The sequence below is a fragment of the Phoxinus phoxinus genome (genome assembly GCF_949152265.1).
Source record: "Phoxinus phoxinus genome assembly, chromosome: 6".
NCBI lineage: Eukaryota > Metazoa > Chordata > Actinopteri > Cypriniformes > Leuciscidae > Phoxinus > Phoxinus phoxinus.
The window spans coordinates 8,208,425-8,226,588 of NC_136881.1; the positions used below are offsets into that span (position 1 = coordinate 8,208,425).

Sequence of the window (18,164 nt, forward strand, 5' to 3'; positions counted from 1 at the left end):
GTTTCAGAACTCTTCACTTATGTCGTCGGAGTCAGTTAGTTTCTAAATGTGTATCAAAAGCTCATGCTGAGATAAGACCATTGTTCTAGACGTTATAATCTCGAAATAAATAGCCTGAAAGCTCTATAGCAAAATAGTATCTAATGTAATTAGCTAACTGCTTCTAAAGCCTGAGGCCACTAATAGGAAATGCCTTTTTTGTTTCTTTTTTTTTTTACTTTTCTCCTATTAATATACAGTTAAGTCATATTTTGCTACAAATAATTCTACAACAACAAAGTCGTATATCAGTTATATTCATGAATATAGATTTAACGGGATATAAGGTGATGACACAATTTTTGGTTGAACTATCAATTTTCCATTACAGAAACCTTTCAAAGAGATTTTACAAATTCATGTGAATAAAGAGATGGCATGCCTGATGGGAACACAAATGTTGTTAAGGAGATGTGTGGGGTATTTTAATGGCATTTTTCTCCAAGGATTTCTCACGAGTCCCAGGAGAGGGGTGCACAGAAGTCTTTCCACAGACACATCCAGATGTGTGAGCTTGTTTTCCCAATGATGCTGAACAGATGGCATTCAAACGCTCGAGTACCTGACTTAGCCTGACCTATAAAAGACAAAGCTGATTCTTCTATTGCCTAAGGATCATGCTTCTTATTTCACGCTTTATTTTCTTGACATAGGACTATCGTGCACAATTTAGTGTGCATGAACAGTTTAGTGTGTATAACACAGTGGACTGCTGGGGCAGTACCCTTAAAAGGACATATGTGTAGCTTTTTTACTCCAAAAGGTGCATATACCTTACAAATACATACCTTAAGGTACTACTATGAATCTTTTTGTGGTAAAAAAAGGTACAAAGATGTCCTTTTTAAGCTGCCCAAGTGACAAGCTTTTGTACCCCTAAAGGTATAATTTTTACACCTTTTTTCTCTGTGTATGAGTGGAAGTTTCAGTTACACTATATTTTAAGTTGTCTTTGTTACAGTGTAATTATACAATTAAGTACTGAGAAATATCTTACTATAGCATTAGGGTTTGGTTTAGGGTTAATTTATGCACGTTTGCATAATTTACTGTTATTAAAGTTAGTACATGTACAGTAACATATGTAACAAGGACACTAAAATAAAGTGTTACCAATTATTTTATGAATATTGTATTTTTTTGGACAGAGGTTCATGTGGAAAAATGGTCAAGAGTATTTTACGGATGGATGGATGGATGGACGATTAGAAATCGTTACTCGATAATAATACAATTACTCAAACTGAAATAAAAATAAATTAAAGCTGAATAATTTTTTTAAAATCAATAGCACATCACAAAATTACTAAAACAAACTAAAATTAAAATAAAATTAAAGTTAATTCAAAATATTAATAAATACTATACTAGCTATATAAATACAACTAAAATAACAACTCAAATGTTCCATTTATTTTAAATAGGCTATACAATATTCCCATACGTTTTGTTTACATAGTGTAAATGGTGTTTTCAACATGTGCAAATAGCATATCTATGTTTATACTTTACAAAGTGTAAATAGTGAAAGAAGCTATTCACACAAAATGTAAATAGAAGTAGGCTTATGTGCTATTTGTACTACTGTGGTAAATTGTGTGCAGAGCAGAGTGGGCGGAATCTGTGCAAATAGCCTTCACCAATAAAGTTGTCTATTTGTAGTTAGTTCGAATAAACATTGGCTAATAATTAGAAAAGTGTGTGTGCGTGTGCGTGTGTGTGTGTGTGTGTGTGTGTGTGTGTGTGTGTGTGTGTGTGTGTGTGTGTGTGTGTGTGTGTGTGTGTGTGTGTGTGTGTGTGTGTGTGTGTGTGTGTGTGTGTGTGTGTGTGTGTGTGTGTGTGTGTGTGTGTGTGTGTGTGTAAAATGAGGGGGAAAAAAGTTTAGAATAATTTTGAGATTGATGGATGGTTTCAGATATGGGTTGGGATGTCTCGTCTGAATTATCATAACAGCTTGAGAGGAGCATTGAGCTGGACACTCGTTCAATAGAGGAGGAGGGCTGTAATTTCTCGCCCTCCAGTGAAGTCTTTACGCATAAATTGGAGCACATGTGGTTGGCAAAATGGTGCATCATTCTTCCAATGAGAGGCGGAGTCAACCGAACCGTGAAGCGCTCCGTTCATCTGAATTTTCACACGGGTAAAGTGGGGCGCGCGGCTCGTTGCTGCCAGTTTGCTCTCTGGACGCAGTGCACAAGAGAGGGACGCACATCAGAGAGTGAGGGATGAGAAAGTAGACGACGCAAAAGGGAACATTAAGAAATTGAATTGTAATAATCACTATGGCCGTTCCTGCGACTCTTCCGGTTCACTCTGGGACTTCTGTGGTGTCCGGTAAACTCTTCAGAGCCGACCCGTTCTTCTCGAGTCCCACGGACTCTCCGCGTCTGATCAACTCGCTGAACGCGACGCTTCCGAGCAGCGTAGCGACAAACGAATGCAAAATCGTGGAGGTGCACGGGGTGAAAGTCGCTTCTTTCAACGTTGATGGTCAGGAGCTCATTTGTCTCCCGCAAGTCTTCGACCTGTTCTTGAAGCACCTTGTCGGCGGACTGCACACCGTGTACACGAAACTCAAGCGTTTGGATATAAACCCGGTGGTGTGCTCCGTGGAGCAGGTGCGCGTGTTGCGCGGACTCGGTGCCATCCAGCCCGGAGTGAACCGCTGCAAACTCATTTCCAGAAAGGATTTCGAAGCGTTGTACAACGACTGTACCAATGCAAGGTTCGTTTGGTGAATAACTTTTTTTTGTTATTTTTTATTTTATTTCTTTTGCGCTGTAGGCTAAGTTTAAATAATTGGTGTGCATGCATTAACTTTTAAATTGCAGATCCTAAAGTAAATAAATAATTTTCAATACTTTTTCAATATTAAAAGCATTGCACAGAAGCAGAAATGTGTGAAACAGACTGTATTTTCCATCAGGGTTGGATAGAGGAACATATATAGTGTCCCGTTATGTTGCTCTTGTCCTTTCAAATGGCGACAGAAAGCAACAAGTGGAGCCCCAGTTTTGACTTGGTGGCAAACGATGAAAGAAATTGGTTATTAAGAATAAAAATAAATAAAAAGAATAAAAATAAATATTAAGAATAAATCTAAGAAAGTTCTTAGAAATTAAATCGTTGTGTTTATGTTTTTTAAAAGAAAGTTTCTGCAGATATATTGATTTAATAGTACTTGTCTGTTAAATACACAAGAGAGTAACTTTGGTTGACTGATTTTGTTTTATGGTTTTCTGTTTGAATGTTGGTTACATCCCATGTCTTTGATTTGGCAGCCAAAAGTTTTTCTAATATTAATATTTTAAAACTAAATTGCAAATAAAATCAATAAAATATTATGCCAACTAATTATTCCAACATTTAATTTTTCAAGAATTTAAACTTTTTAACCAGACTTAATTTTTACAATCTAGAAGGTTTTACACTTGACATTTTTTACTTTGAGCCCAACTAAATATATTAAATAACTCTAACCAAGAAGGTAAAAACATGTTCATGACAGAATGTTTGCAGATTGCATTCAGATCTCAAATATTCTACCAATGCAAGGTCCAGCAACCGCTATATGAGATACATTTTCATGATAAAACTTTTATCAAGGAAATTGCCTTACAATGTGCTTATCTGTCTTCTACATGGACACCCTCTATACTTCGGGGACCCCCAGGGGTCCACAGACCCCTGAATGAAAACCCATGGCTCTAATTGGATGGAATAGTTCCGTCAGGAACCATTAGTTCTGTGAATACACGTTGTGCGTCAGCTTGTGATTGTAATTGCCATTCTTTGAAGCCCAGTGCATGCCTGTCCTGTTCAATCCCCTTAGATCCTCACGTGACACCGATCAATTTTCCAGATCTTTATGTAAACGCATATGCATTGGTCAACTGTTTATCCACTTTCCGATCTCACTGCTTGTGTTTTATTAAGGACATTCTGAGCATCATGTTAAGTTTCATTACTAATATCAGTAATAACAGTCTTCTTCCAAACAGAGAGAGAGAGAGAGAGAACCAATTTGTTTGCATTTCCTAGACCATATTAGTTTGGAGCCTAATACTTTAATGCATTTAAACATTTCATTTGAGTAATGGCTTCTGTGTAATGCCCAAGTGATTAACTATGACTGTATATATTTTAGTATGTTTTGTACAGTGCTGTGAAAACACTGGGATCGTGTAACATCTACAGAGTCATGTTACGGTCGCGCTTTATTCACAGCAGACAATAGGTTAAAATATGGTGCTTTGAATGTGATGTCCTAATCCTTCTCTTTGTTGCGGTCTGTTTGTGCAGAGACCATGACTGAATAGAGGGGAGATATATTGTCATATTAGGTCATGTGTTTTGAAGAAAGTCTGTCATCAGGTTTCAAAGGGACTTTTGGATACATTCACAGGTTCGCAGGAAATATTTTTATGGGGTGTGAATGTCAGAACTGTTGCCTCTGGTGAGATTAGGAAGCTAGTAATTTGAAGAAGAAAGAACGTCTTGAAATGTAAAACTTTGATATTTTAAGAAAATGATGATGATGAGAGAGAAAAGCATTTAATAGCAGTCAGGTTTTTTTGTTTTGTTTTGTTGCTTGTAGATAATTATGTAGAACAAACACGGTTTTGTGACTTTTAGTCTGTTTGAGGCCATCTATTTGCTAGTACCGCTAAATAAATCATAATTCATTGTTGATAAGGAAGTATGATAATAACTGAATGATTCCAGGAAGAACAATATCATTTTTGATTGTATTAAGAATTTAGCATTGGTCACATTTCACCTTTGTGTTGTCTGGATTATGTTTCCTAGCAGATGGTTTACACTGCTTTGCATGAGTGAACTGCTTATTGACCTGTGACATATATTGTGGAGAACACACACATACACTCGTGATTTTATTTCTCTCTATAAACAGTGATGTCTCACCATATGTGATCCTAAGAATACAGTAGGCTCAAATGGTGGTTTGTTTTATTGCCTAGCTTGTCACGCACTGAACACCATTTATTTATTAATACGAATTTGAAAACCAAGAAGCTTGCACAGTAAAACAGTAAAAGTCCATGCCTCAGATGTTGTTGAATCATGATTGTGTCAGTATGAAGTGATCCATGAGGTAATAGTGAGTCTGCTTGCTTGGGGCTGTGGTGGACTATGTCTGCCGTAATATGAATATAGAATGGCCTCTAGGATCAGACTAAGTTCCAGCTTTACAATCTGTAGTAAAGCCATTTCTCAATTTTATCAGTGCACTTTGCTAAAGTGAAGACCGTGTGAATACAGTAACCTGTTACAGTTCTTTATGCGCTTTGGTACTATTTTCACAGGTAAAGTGTACATTTTTAAAACTTGTGCTAATATCACAAAAGTGCACTTTTTTTCAAACATTTCAGCATATTTTCAATTGTGTTAACAACACACAAAATCACAAAGTGTCCTTTTCACTACTACACAAATACAATTAATCTATAAATGTTTCATTCATCAAACTTTTTATTTGTATCTCTTCTCTTTCAGTTTATTACATTTGTCTATTATTCAATCCAACTGATATTAATGGTTAATCAATGGATCATTTAGTACACCTATAGATATTGATTCTATAGACATAGTTTCTATAGAACTTGTTTGAAATTTCAGATACATATAGACAAATTTAATGAATTATTTTTGAGAGAGAGAGAGAGAGAGAGAGAGAGAGAGAGAGAGAGAGAGAGAGAGAGAGAGAGAGAGAGAGAGAGATTTGCGAACATAGAGCAGGATAGAGTACAAGGCAGAGGTACAGTAACATCAGACTGACCAGAGATGCATCAATAAAAGGGTCATACTCCATCACACCTTTTGATAACACATACCATTTATGGATTCAATTACATAAGTTAGGTAATGCAAGTGTATTTTCTAATGTGGCAACTGTAGCCTGTATTACTGTAATTCATTCAGCAACAAGGATGATTTGAAACATCTTGCATTATTTGCTATTAAATGAACTGATTGTTAAAAGCACTAAACTGAAAGAAGATCATAACTATTGCGTTTCGGTGATTAAACCAACTGTGACCCTGGATCACAAAACCAGTCACAAGTTGCACGGGTATATTTGTGGCAATAGCCAACAATGAATGGGTCAAAATTATCGATTTTTCTTTTATACCAAAAATCATTAGGCTATTAAGTAAAGATCATGTTCCATGAAGATATTTTGGAAATATATAAAACATTTGTTTTTGTGAGTGAATGCAGCACAATCGCGAACATAAATGGACAACTTTAAAGGCGATTTTCTCAATGTTTAGATTTTTTGCACCCTCAGTTTCCAGATTTTCAAGTTATTGTCAAATATTGTCCTATCTATACATCAATGTAAAGCTTATTTATTCAACTTTCAGATGATGTATAAATCTCACTTTCAAAAAATTGACCCATGTGACCCAATGTTCTCATTGCATTATTACAATAATCTTGTGAAACAATGATTATGTGGACTGAAAATATGTGCAACTGAATGAAAGTGTTACATCAGGTTTTGCGAGAATGAGCTGTGTTACAAGTGTGATCAGTTTGGATTTTTGTACTGAGAGTTTTGAAAATGTACACCTTACTTGTGAAAATAGTACCAAAGCTAATTTAAAAAAACTGTAATATGGGTGCCGCTTTAAAGGCGCGCTCTGTAAAACAGGCCACATACTGTGTGTGCTGCTTCAAGCAGTGAGTGTGAAAGACCAGGAGAGCAGCAGTCATTCATTTGATTCCTTATTGAGCTGTGTCTCAGCTGAGGTCATTCAGTACATTCAGTACTAATGAGCTTCACTAGGGGTGCAGTTGCACTCAGCGAGGTTAATGTGTAGCGTGAAGTGGACATTTTGATAACACTTAATTACATTTGTCCACATCAGAAGCGGATGTTGGATGGTACGACTTCTGCGTCACAGCATTGTGCCTCTCTATCAAGAATCAGGCTGTAAATGTGAGAAACTTCCTCTTCAGAGTTATTGTGTTGTCCAGGTGAGCATCAGGAACATATGGATAATAAAGCCTCTTTATGCTGTTAGATTGTTAGATTGCAGGTTCAGATAATAAACACTGTAAAAATTATATGATCAATAAGTTAAGACAACATATGTTTTACATTGCTTTAACTCATCAAAATAAGTGAAGCAATTTTCAACTTTTTTTAAGTTTACAAGATTCAACAATTTTTTTTTAATGTAAACAAGTCAGTTTAATGTAATTTCAGTTGAAATGATTTAAACATCCAAGTTGATTGTATTGGGGGGGGGGGGGACATTACTGTAAAGGTATGCTTTATACTGTGGTATAAAGTTTGGTGTCAGTATGCTATTAAAAAAAAAATTAAACCTTTTCTTCAGCAACACATTAGATTGATCAAAAGTGACAGTAAAGACATTTATAATGATACAAAAGATTTAGATTTCAAATTACGGAGAGGGGGGGGGGGGGGGGGCGTATTAGTAAGTCATAAATCGAACATACAATATAATAATTTGTTTTCTCATTTTACTAAAAAGTGGCCACGTTGTAACAGTTCGTTCCCCTGATTTAGTTAAATCAAAAAGAGGGAACAAATTAGTACAACATGGCCATGATTTACTAAAACGAGAGAATTAAGTCGTGGGAACAAATTCTTAATTCATGGCCACAATTTACTAAAACGAGAGAAACAATTCTTAATTTGTGGCCTCAATATATAATGCAGTTTTTTAAAACTTTTAAGTCATCAAAGAATTTTCCACAAAAATATTAAGCATCACTACTGTTTTCAACATTGATAATAATGAGAAATGTTTCTTGACACCAAATCAATGCCACGAAGCTATGCAGACATAGAATGATGATGTGTGACATAGAATGAATAATTGATCCTTTTAATAAACGCGTAACATAAAAAAGGATAGGAACAGGACCTACAAAAAAAAACATTGATGACGCCGAACAATGACCAGAAAAAAACTGAGGGCAAGGAATGATCAACAGAACAAGAAACAGGTGCACAACACAATCAGAAACTATGGTAGCAAACTATGAACGAGGCACATGGTAACAAGGAAACCGAAACCGAACATGACCATGAAACTAAACAGAACCAGGTACAAAAACGAAACATGACATGGTCGTGACAAACAGCATATTAGAATGATTTCTGAAGGATCATGTGACACTGACGACTGGAGTAATGATGCTGAAAATTCAGTTTTGCCATCACAGGAATAAATTATATATGAAACCTAAAACCTTTCTTTTGTTTTCAGTTAGAAAGATTCAATCTTTTACAGTCATAGGTTTTTACCTTAAAAAAAAAAACTTGGTTAAACCAAGTTTTTACAACTTGTGAGACAATAGCTCTGTAGCGATTAGAACACAAAGAGAAGTCCTGTATGTTACATCATGTGATTCGCTGATTGCGAGGTGCTAAGTGACAGGTTAGCACGTTAAGTACCCGAGATACTGAATGAAACAGGAGGAATCTGGCATCTTTTTTTCATGACCTGACGCTTGTGCGGTTCACAGACGCATAAATGAATGATCTCGTCTAGACGCAACAAGAGTCAGCTTGTTTTCAGGCTAACAGATGCCCCATCTCACTTGTTTTAGCCATAGCATCATGACCTCCTTTATGACTTCTGTTGAGATCATGCGTCAGTGTTTGCATTGCGGTCATGTAGACGGGTAACATGCGGATGGATAGATGCGTTGTGATAATGTTTCTCCGAACAAAATAAACCAGACTTCTGTTTGGCTCTCTTATCTGAGTGAGGGAGATAAGCTGTTGTAAAATAGTCCGTTTCCCCTTAAGACAGTCAAGCAGACACACACACACTCCCTCCCCACGCTTTTTCCTGTTGAGGTGTGGATGTTATGGATGGATGTTAGACACATGATAAGCCCTCTCTTCCTACTCACCTCTCCATTAAAGGCTTGAAGAAAACTAAAAATGACAAAGTGGTAGTTGACAGTATATGTTTCAAAGACTATTTTTTCCCCCCATGCTTTCCTTTTAAAGGAGCAGTTCACCCAAAAATATAAATATCTGTGATAATTTACTTACCGTTATGTGTGTCTGCGTGTGTGTGCGTGTGTGTGCGTGTGTGTGTGTGTATGTGTGTGTCATAGAATAAGTCATAGAATAGCTTTGTGTGAAAAACAGACCTTGGATTAATTAATCAGATAGAATTGGATTAGTCCAATTTGTGAACAAATTATTGAGACAGTTTTTGTGAACCAGATAAATTGATTCATTGAGAAGAACTGACTCAAAACAATGATTCATTCACAAATCAGACTAGGAGATGTAGGGCAGGTGGCAAGTATTTCAGTGAATAACTACTTGTGTTTTGGTGTGTTTCTCACACAAATCATCAGAAGACTTTTATGAACGGTGCTTTTATGAAGCTTCATTCACTGTTTATTGTTATTGTGAAAGAGCATAAAAACTGTCTTTGGATTTTATCACTTTTCTGTATTCTTTTAAACAGTTGTTTTGTCTATGAATAGGTTTGAATCTGAAATCTAACTGAATAAGCCACAGTGAATTAAATTACTTTGGGGAAGAGTTAACAATTTTTTAGCAGCTTTAGGGACAGATTTTCTAAACAGGGCAGTTTATCGTGAGAGCTATTTATTTATTTACGTAGTTAGCAAGTGTAAGGAGATTGACTCAATTATGTAATTCACAGTGCTTCATGGGAGTGGGTGGGCGGTAAAGAGTTATTTTGGCGCGAGTTGTTTGTTCCGATTCCCTGATTGGTGGGGATTGTTTTGGAGAATTGTGGGTCATGGAGTTTTTCGCAAGGAATTCCAATATTAAACACCAATATATATATATATAAAAAAAGTGGTTTAAATGCGGGATGATGGCTTCTACAAAATGATATGCCATCGATTAACAACATAGCTCACAGTTTGTCTTTAATGGTTTATTAGTTATTGCTAAAAAATAAATTCCCTTATGCAGAAAATGAATGGGATTTTTTACTTCTGGAACCTGACTGTTGCACTCGGTGAAAAAGTTTGATATTCATTTCTTTTTGTCATGCCTAAGAAAACTCTTTGGTGTTAAAATCACTGTAACACCTGCCTTTTGTGGCATGTTGGTTTATTCCCGTCTAATATATTCTCCCAATATTTCCCATTCTCACCCTGTAGCACCTTTGAGAATGCTGCTCGCGTCTCTCTGTCCGATCACAAGGTGTCATCCCTGACTGTGCTGACTTGACACTTTACACACACACACACACACACACACACACACACACACACACACACACACACACACACACACACACACACACACACACACACACACACACACACACACACACACACACACACACACACACAGGATTGTTTATTGGCTTGCAAATATGTCCTCTATCTAAAGAGGACAGAGAGGGAGGAAAGTAGAGAGAATTGAATAAGTAAATGTTTTAATATGCAGGAGGCAAAGAGGAAAAGAAAGACAGGAAGAGAAAGAAGGAGGAGTATTCATGAGGCAGAAACTGAAAATCAGTCGATGTAGAATTTTGGTCAGTAGTGGCGCTTACTAACATGTAATCACTTTTACTATTGCTAATACTGTTGTGATTTAAAAAAATTGCGAAAACTAAGCATTGAACTTTAGTGAGTAACTAATTTTACGCTATTTGTTATAATATTCATGCTAAAGACATTAATAAAAGCTCAAATTAAACTTAGAACCACTATTTCTAAGCTATCAGATATATGATTTTCATCTGGCACAATGATATAGCAACACAAGTTGGAAAACCGTGAAGACTTATATGGAGTCAGTCTTTTATTTTGTACCTTTAGCAGCCACCTAAAAACCACACCGAACAGCAACCTCCCATCTGCAAAAGAGGCTTGATCACAGTTGACACAATTACTTAAATCTATTTGTCTGAACGGAATAAATATAAGGTTGCACCTTAGTAAATTATAATTATTATAATTAATATAGTTCACGTAGCTTTTAGAGCAGATCATAAGTGTCTTAAAAGTAAATCACTCTCATAAATCATGTTCACTTGGTCATTTTGTCTTTCAACAACATTTCTATATTTACACAAGCATTAAAAAATGCTTTAAGCCATCAGTTGTTGTTGTTTCCTTGTGCCCCCTTTTTCCTCTTTCACTCTATGAATAGAAATCAGCATTTATGTTTTCTGTTTGCTTCTGTGATTCTTTTTAGACAGAGAATGAATGCCGCCTTTGTGTGGTCAAGAAACAGAGCAGGAGATAATCTCTCTCTCTCTCTCTCTCTCTCTCTCTTTCTCTCTCTCTCTCTCTCTCTCTCTCTCTCTCTCTCTCTCTCTCTCTCTCTCTCTCTCTCTCTCTCTCTCTCTCTCTCTCTCTCTCTCTCTCTCTCTCTCTCTCTCTAGTCATCCTTCTTACACAGCCTTCTAAATACATTTTACTCTGATTTTTTTTAAAATGCAGAATTAATAAAAAACATGTATTACAATCAATAGTCTACATATTCTTATCAAGGCTCCATATATTGAATCAAAAATATAATAAAAACAGTAATATTGTGAAATATTATTACACTTTAAAAGTACAGTTTCCTATTTGCATATATTTTTCGATGTAGTTTATTCCTGTGATGGCAGAGCTGTATTTTCAGCATCATTCCTCCAGTCTTCAGTCATCATTCCAATATGCTGATTTGGTGCTCAGTTATTATTCGTGCTCAGTTATCAATAAGGTTTCGTATTATTATTATTAATGTTGAAAATAGTTTTTCTAAATGTATCTTGAGCTGCAAATCAACATATTAGAAGGATCATGTGGCAGTGAAGACTGGAGTACTGTGTGTGAGCAAACTGTTTTAATTTGACCTAATAATGCATAACATGCATGTTGTGCCTCTATAGACTTTTTTATAATGTACAACATTCTTTTATAAATACATACTAGATTTTTTCACTTTCTGAAGAAGAGTTGTTCTCACCCATACAAACCTCGTCACCACCATTCCAGTGTGTGTGCTTGTAAATATTAAGTATTATAAGCAACAGTCAGAATTCAGAGCCTAAGCATTGTGTTCTTTTCATAATATACTGTACACTGTAAAGTGTCAAGAGTCTGTAAATGAAATTGGTTTTGAACACTGAATAAGTCTCAAATTGTCTCACTGTGATCTAATTCATTCTCTCCCTCACTTTTCTCTGTTATTTTTTCTTTCCTTTTGTGTGTTTTCTCTGTCATCTCTTCCCTATCATGCTCTTCTCACTCAATTGTAAATGATAGACTGTAATTAGCTCTTCTGTGGTCCACACAAAACCAGCCAGAGAAAGATGGAGCTATTGTATTTCTCGGAAGAAAGTCAATAGATGTCATTGTGTATGTGTGTATGAATGGGTGCGTGTGTGTGTGTGTTTGTTTATGTGTGTGCGCGTGTGTGTGTGTGTGTTTGTGTGTGTGTGTGTGTTTGTTTATGTGTGTGCTGCTTCTCTGTCCTTATTATCATATTTGATAGTAGTGAGAAAAAGAGGCAAAGGGCTACATAAATTCAATACCTAGCTCAAATGAAAAGAAAGAAAGTAAAGAAGACAACCTTGTCCAATCAATAAAGGAGGGAGGGATTCCCTCCAGAGCTGAGCACTATGACATCATAGTAGAAAAAAGAAAAGAAAAAAACAAAGAAAAAAGATGTTCTGTCTTGTCAAAGCATGTTAACTCAGGTGTGTGATGCAGTAAAGCACGTGATTATTGTCTCGAAATGGTGAATGTGCTATTCTTGTAAATATATCATAATGCGTACATGAGGAGAGATATTTTGTATAGGTTGAGATTGGTAATCTTAACAGTTGAATGTCACAAAAACCTGGTCACATTTCACCCCAAAATAAAAAAAAAGTTTTTTATTGACATTATTTACATGATAATTAAGTGGAAGGTGCAGGTACTTAAAAATACAATACAATACAATACACTTGCTGGCCAAAAAAAAAAAAAAAAAGTCGCTGTTTGGATTTAAATAGGTGAATGTTTAAATCTATGATTGTGTCATTATTGCAGTGATTATCATGTTTCTATCATGTTATATGTTTGGTGTTCAACAGTTCTTCTTACCCTAATACCGGTAGATGGAGTGAGCTTTTCATTTCTTAAACAACCATGTAGGAAGACACTTCATGGCCGTATTCCAGGATGACAATGTCAAGATTCATCAGGCTCAAATTGTGAAAGAATGGTTGGGAGGGACTTGAGGGAGCATGAAGAATAATTTTCACACATGAATTTGTTCAGACCTTAAATTAATTGAAAGTCTTTGGGATGTTCTGGAGGTGACTTTACAGAGTGTTGGACTCTTGCATCGTCAATACAAGATCTTGACCAAAAATGATGCATCTCTTGATGGAAATAACATCACAACATTTATTTCCAAGGTTTCCTGAACGCTCAAAAACAGATGCAATGTTCTGAAACTTTCACAGACCCAATGTTTACGCTTTTCAGGGTAATCTAACGTTTCTCACATTAAGCTGCGATAGGAGAAAGTGTTTTAGTTTTATACTTTTAGTAGTTAAAAATGGGAGAAATGGGGGGTGAAGTTATGAGGTTTGACGTTTGAGATAACAGTTATTGTTAGTGAAAGTTTATGAATGTAAAGAGGAACTTAAGTGAGACCTGTGGTCAACGGCTATGACAGATGTTTGATATCTATCATGGCAATAAATAGTAGAGCTACCCTCCGTGTGTGTGTGCGTGTGTGCGTGCGTGCGTGTGCGCACCGCACGTGTGTGTGTGTGTGCGCGCCTGAGCTTTAATAATATGTCTTTGATCTCTGGGGGAATCCTCCCTTGTCCTCCATCTGCCACCAATCATAGCCGATGACAGAGTATTGATTGAGAAAAGGTTTCCATAGTAACAGGCTCTTGGGTGTGGTCTGATATATGTTTTATGCAGAGTTTGGGGGTGGGGGGGTGTCTTTGATAAAATGTAATAATATTTAACCTACACTCTAGAGAGTAAAACATCAATAAATAAAGAGTTATTTTAGTGTTCAAGATGATACAGCAAATATCATCAAGATCTCATACAATAGCCCTGAATGTATGTGAGCAAGCATGTTTAATTAGATTACATTGGATTAGATAATACTTTATTGTCCACTATACTGTGGGAATTTGACTCGGGCTTCACAAACAAAACTATAGGCCTACGAACAAATGAAACATTATGTATGACAAAAAATATATAGAATCACAAAGAAAATCGCAGTGTCCTTTCAATTAAGATAGATAATAAATAAATAAATAGAATAGATTGAGTAAATAATTTTGTGGGATTTATTTTCACATATACATACAGATAGTCACATGTTTTATGTTTTATTTTACAGAAATACAAAATACTAAAACGCTCAGCTTTTTCAGATAATTATGTATTTTAATATGTATATTTTCTTTTTTGTTTACATTTGCAGTGCCCAGAGTTAGACAAACTAAATACCTGGAAAGTCATAACTTATATTGTGATTTATAACAATCTTGCTTTGGGATCAGAATGGGTAGGGTGCTCATATTTTGCTCAGTTAGATTCACATTTTTCAAAAGAAAACCAAAAATAGAATCTAAAATAGAAATAAATATGTGAACTATATGTAACATACAATAGCAAACGTTGCAAACGTGATTCACTACCAAAAAAGAAATCCGAAAAGTACTATGGTACAGTTAAAACTATAAAACTAAAATTATTTTAAACACAGTCGGCTTATTAATTATAATCGGTGTACGGTTATATGCACTCGTTTTGATGTTGTGAATCAAACCCATGACCTTGGCATTTTTTGCATCTTGCTTTTCCTGTTGAGCTACAGAAATGCAGTCTTATCTGATGCCATGATGCTGGCATGACTGGTTTGTTTAGCCAGTGTGTTTCCAGTCCATACGATCGGGGCTTCAGTCGTTTTTTATGAGAGTTTGTGCGCGCTAGTGACCTCCGCATGACTGCATCGCTTCCATCAGCGGCTCATCCTGTCCTTCACTAAAAGAGAGGGATTCTTTTCTCTCTGATAATACAGAACAAAAGAGCTGTTGTCAGTAGATCTGGATTAGCTTTTTTTGTGTTTCCGTGTGTGTGCACAGAAAGACAGAGCGAGAGAAAGAGAGGAGTGGTATCAAGAGATCAATGAATGAGCGTCTCCAAAGCTGCATTACTGTAAGCTTTGTAAACAGCGTTCTTCCTTTTTGCCTGTGCTTTTAAGAAAGAGGAAACCATTCACACCCCCGTACATCAACACACCGTCCCACACACACTGCACACATTCCTGTTCGGCTGACACAGCGGGTTAGTGGATGTATAAACATTACACACCAGGATGAAAAGAGAGATATGAGCAGCTGAACTGCCGTGGAAATGCTTTCTCCCCCCCACACTTCTTTCTCTCTGTTGGGATTCTTCTTTTAGGCATCAAACTAATTAAGCGTGCAATAAACAGTCCTTATTGTTTCAAAATCTCATTGCCTTTTTAAATTTACTGTTTAAAATCTGAACTGCTGCTGAGCCTGTGTTAATACTAGGAGATCTCAAAGGGGCCATATCAGAGAAAACAGGATTTTCCTTGCTCTTTTAGGACACAAAGTATTACATTTCAGTGCATAACACACCCTGCACCGTTTACACTACGCTCATGAATAATTCTGCAAATTGTGTGGCTTGTTGAGGAGAGAGTGATTAAAAAAGATGAAAGATCCCTGGGGAGGGACCCTATGGCAGTAAACACCACTCAGAACACCTTAGCAACACCCTGGCAACCATCCACAATAACCTACAATTGTGATGGATTTTCATATCATCTTCAGAAAATGTCAAGGTCTAGTTTAAACAATTAATTCGCAAACCTTCAGGCTTCAAGTATACAGTATGTGATTGCCCACTTTTGCATATCAATGCCTTTTTTTTGCATTTAGTAACTTGAATGACACAACAGAACTATGATTATATGGGGAAGTCATTTACAATTGAAAGTAATTTAACGGCTAAAGCAAATGTAATTAAAAAAATGAAAAGAAAACGTACATAACATTTTAAGTTTAATTTACTATAATATTTGGGTGAAAATGTACAAATAAAAATGCAGTTACACTTTATTTTAAGGTGTCCGTGTTAAAGTGAACTAAAGAGTACTGATTAATAAATAACTAGTTAGGATGAGGGTTTGGTTTAGGGTTAGCTGCATGTAATTATGCACAATTTATAGTTGTATTAGTAACTTTATGTAACGTGTAACAAGGACACTGTAAAAAAATACTGTTACCAAAAATGCCACTGGTTCATTCTAGCCACAGTACGTCAATGTCATTTTCTTGTTATTCACATAAGGGTTCATGATTGTTGCTCTATCAGAGGAGAGATCACAGTCTTGTCATCGACTACCATTGCCGCATAAATCAAAGGAGGGATGTTAAACTCAGTCTGTCTCCCTGTCAGTCACGGGCCTCTCTTTAAAGGTCTTTCTCTTTTTTTCTTCTTCCACATTCTTCCAGGGCAAAAGCCCCTCAGTGTCTTTTAACCTTTGACTGCTCAGAGATTGTGCCTCTATCCCTGAGATGAACCTTTGGAGTTATAAACAAAAGCAAGACAGGCAAGAAAAGCTACCGGCTGTCCTCTCTCTTTCTCCTCCTGTTACCCGTACTGACTGGGTACCCTATTTATAATTTTTCGGCTATTTCAACTGAATTTGAATGGGTTTGTCTTTCTCTATTTGATCAGTTGTTGGTTGCTTTATGGGGGTTGTTCATATCCCATGATTGACAGGTGACAGACAAAGTGCAATGTTAAAACTACTTGTATATCTTCAAGGGAGGAAGTAATGGGAAAAGCAAAAGCATCCCTTCAGAATACTTTTCTTGCTTTGACCTTTATAACGCCTTTCAAGTTAGGTTCGTCTCATAACTGTATCCTCAGTATCCTCTGATACTCCCCATAAAATCATTTGAAATATCTAAATGATTTCCTGAAAGTGCTCTCTTGTGTGACTAACATTTAAATTGTTGACCATGAAGACTAACATTTATAAAACAGTCTGATATTTATGATAGGTGTATATACGCTACCGTTCCAAAGTTTGAGGCCTGTATGATTTTTTGTAAATAAATAAATACTTTTATTAAGCAAGGATGCATCCATTTGTTTAAAAATATGGTAAAGACATAATGTTACAAAAATATTATATAAATATTAAATTAGTATTAAATATAATATATTAGTATTAAGCTGCACAGCTGTTTTCAACATTGATCATTATTAGAAAGGTCAAATATTTTCTTGTTATATTCCTACATTTAATGCAAAACTTATCAGTGGTGTCACTGGCAGTGACCATGTAAGTTTGGAATGCTAGAAAATAAAAATGTTTTTTGCAGATTACATAAAACATTTTTATTATTTGCTTTTAATGCGTTTCTATTTTTCTCTGGTTCTCTGAGACATCCTCTCGTCTGTCCCTGTTGTCCTTAATAATGGGCACAATACTAATGTCTGTTTACACCCTCCACAGCTCTCGTCCAGGCCGCCCACCAAAGCGTTCCTATGGGGCCAGCGCACAAGAAAGCCCCAGAATCCTCCACCACAGAGCAAACAGCCTTCTGTCTCCAGCCCTGCTGTCACCCACAGGTAAACTCAACCGTACACACACCCGGCTCGCTTTTCACCACGTTCGGTGCACTGTAAATTTAGATGAGCCTCAATTTACTCACTCACAGCCCCCTTCAACACATATGAAAAGTATATGCTTAAATCACTCCCTCCTCTGCTGTCCTTCTGCTCATCTTTCATTCTCTCTCTCTTTCTGCCGCTCTGTTCGGTCATCTTTCACGCACCTTCTTTTACGGGTGACAGTGATGAATGACACACCCCAGCGGGATCACTCATCCATCTGTTCATCCCTCTCTATTTCCCTCTTCCTCTCACTGGCCAAAAGCCTCACATTCCCCGTCCTCTCTTCTCAAATCTACTGTATCACATTGGGAAGGGTGGATGCTAAAAATGTGCTGAAATTTGCCCAAAGAAATGTCTTATTTCCGCCAGAATCAGGGGTGTAGCAGTCATTACCTGGAGGGGACATGTCCTTCCCACAATTGTGGCTTATTTTC

At 36.5% G+C, this 18,164-nt stretch overlaps 1 protein-coding gene across 2 annotated transcripts in view; it reads left to right on the top strand.

The window, feature by feature from the left end:
* The first annotated feature begins 2,104 nt into the window (after positions 1-2,104).
* Positions 2,105-18,164, top strand: part of dachb (dachshund b) — a 34,858-nt gene continuing 18,798 nt past the window's right edge. For both annotated transcript variants that reach the window (XM_079614956.1, XM_079614955.1), the window contains exons 1-2: positions 2,105-2,764; positions 17,570-17,685. In XM_079614956.1, coding sequence (XP_079471082.1) covers positions 2,322-2,764; positions 17,570-17,685 — 559 coding nt within the window. In that variant the 5' untranslated portion in view covers positions 2,105-2,321. The remainder of the gene's footprint in view (positions 2,765-17,569; positions 17,686-18,164) is intronic.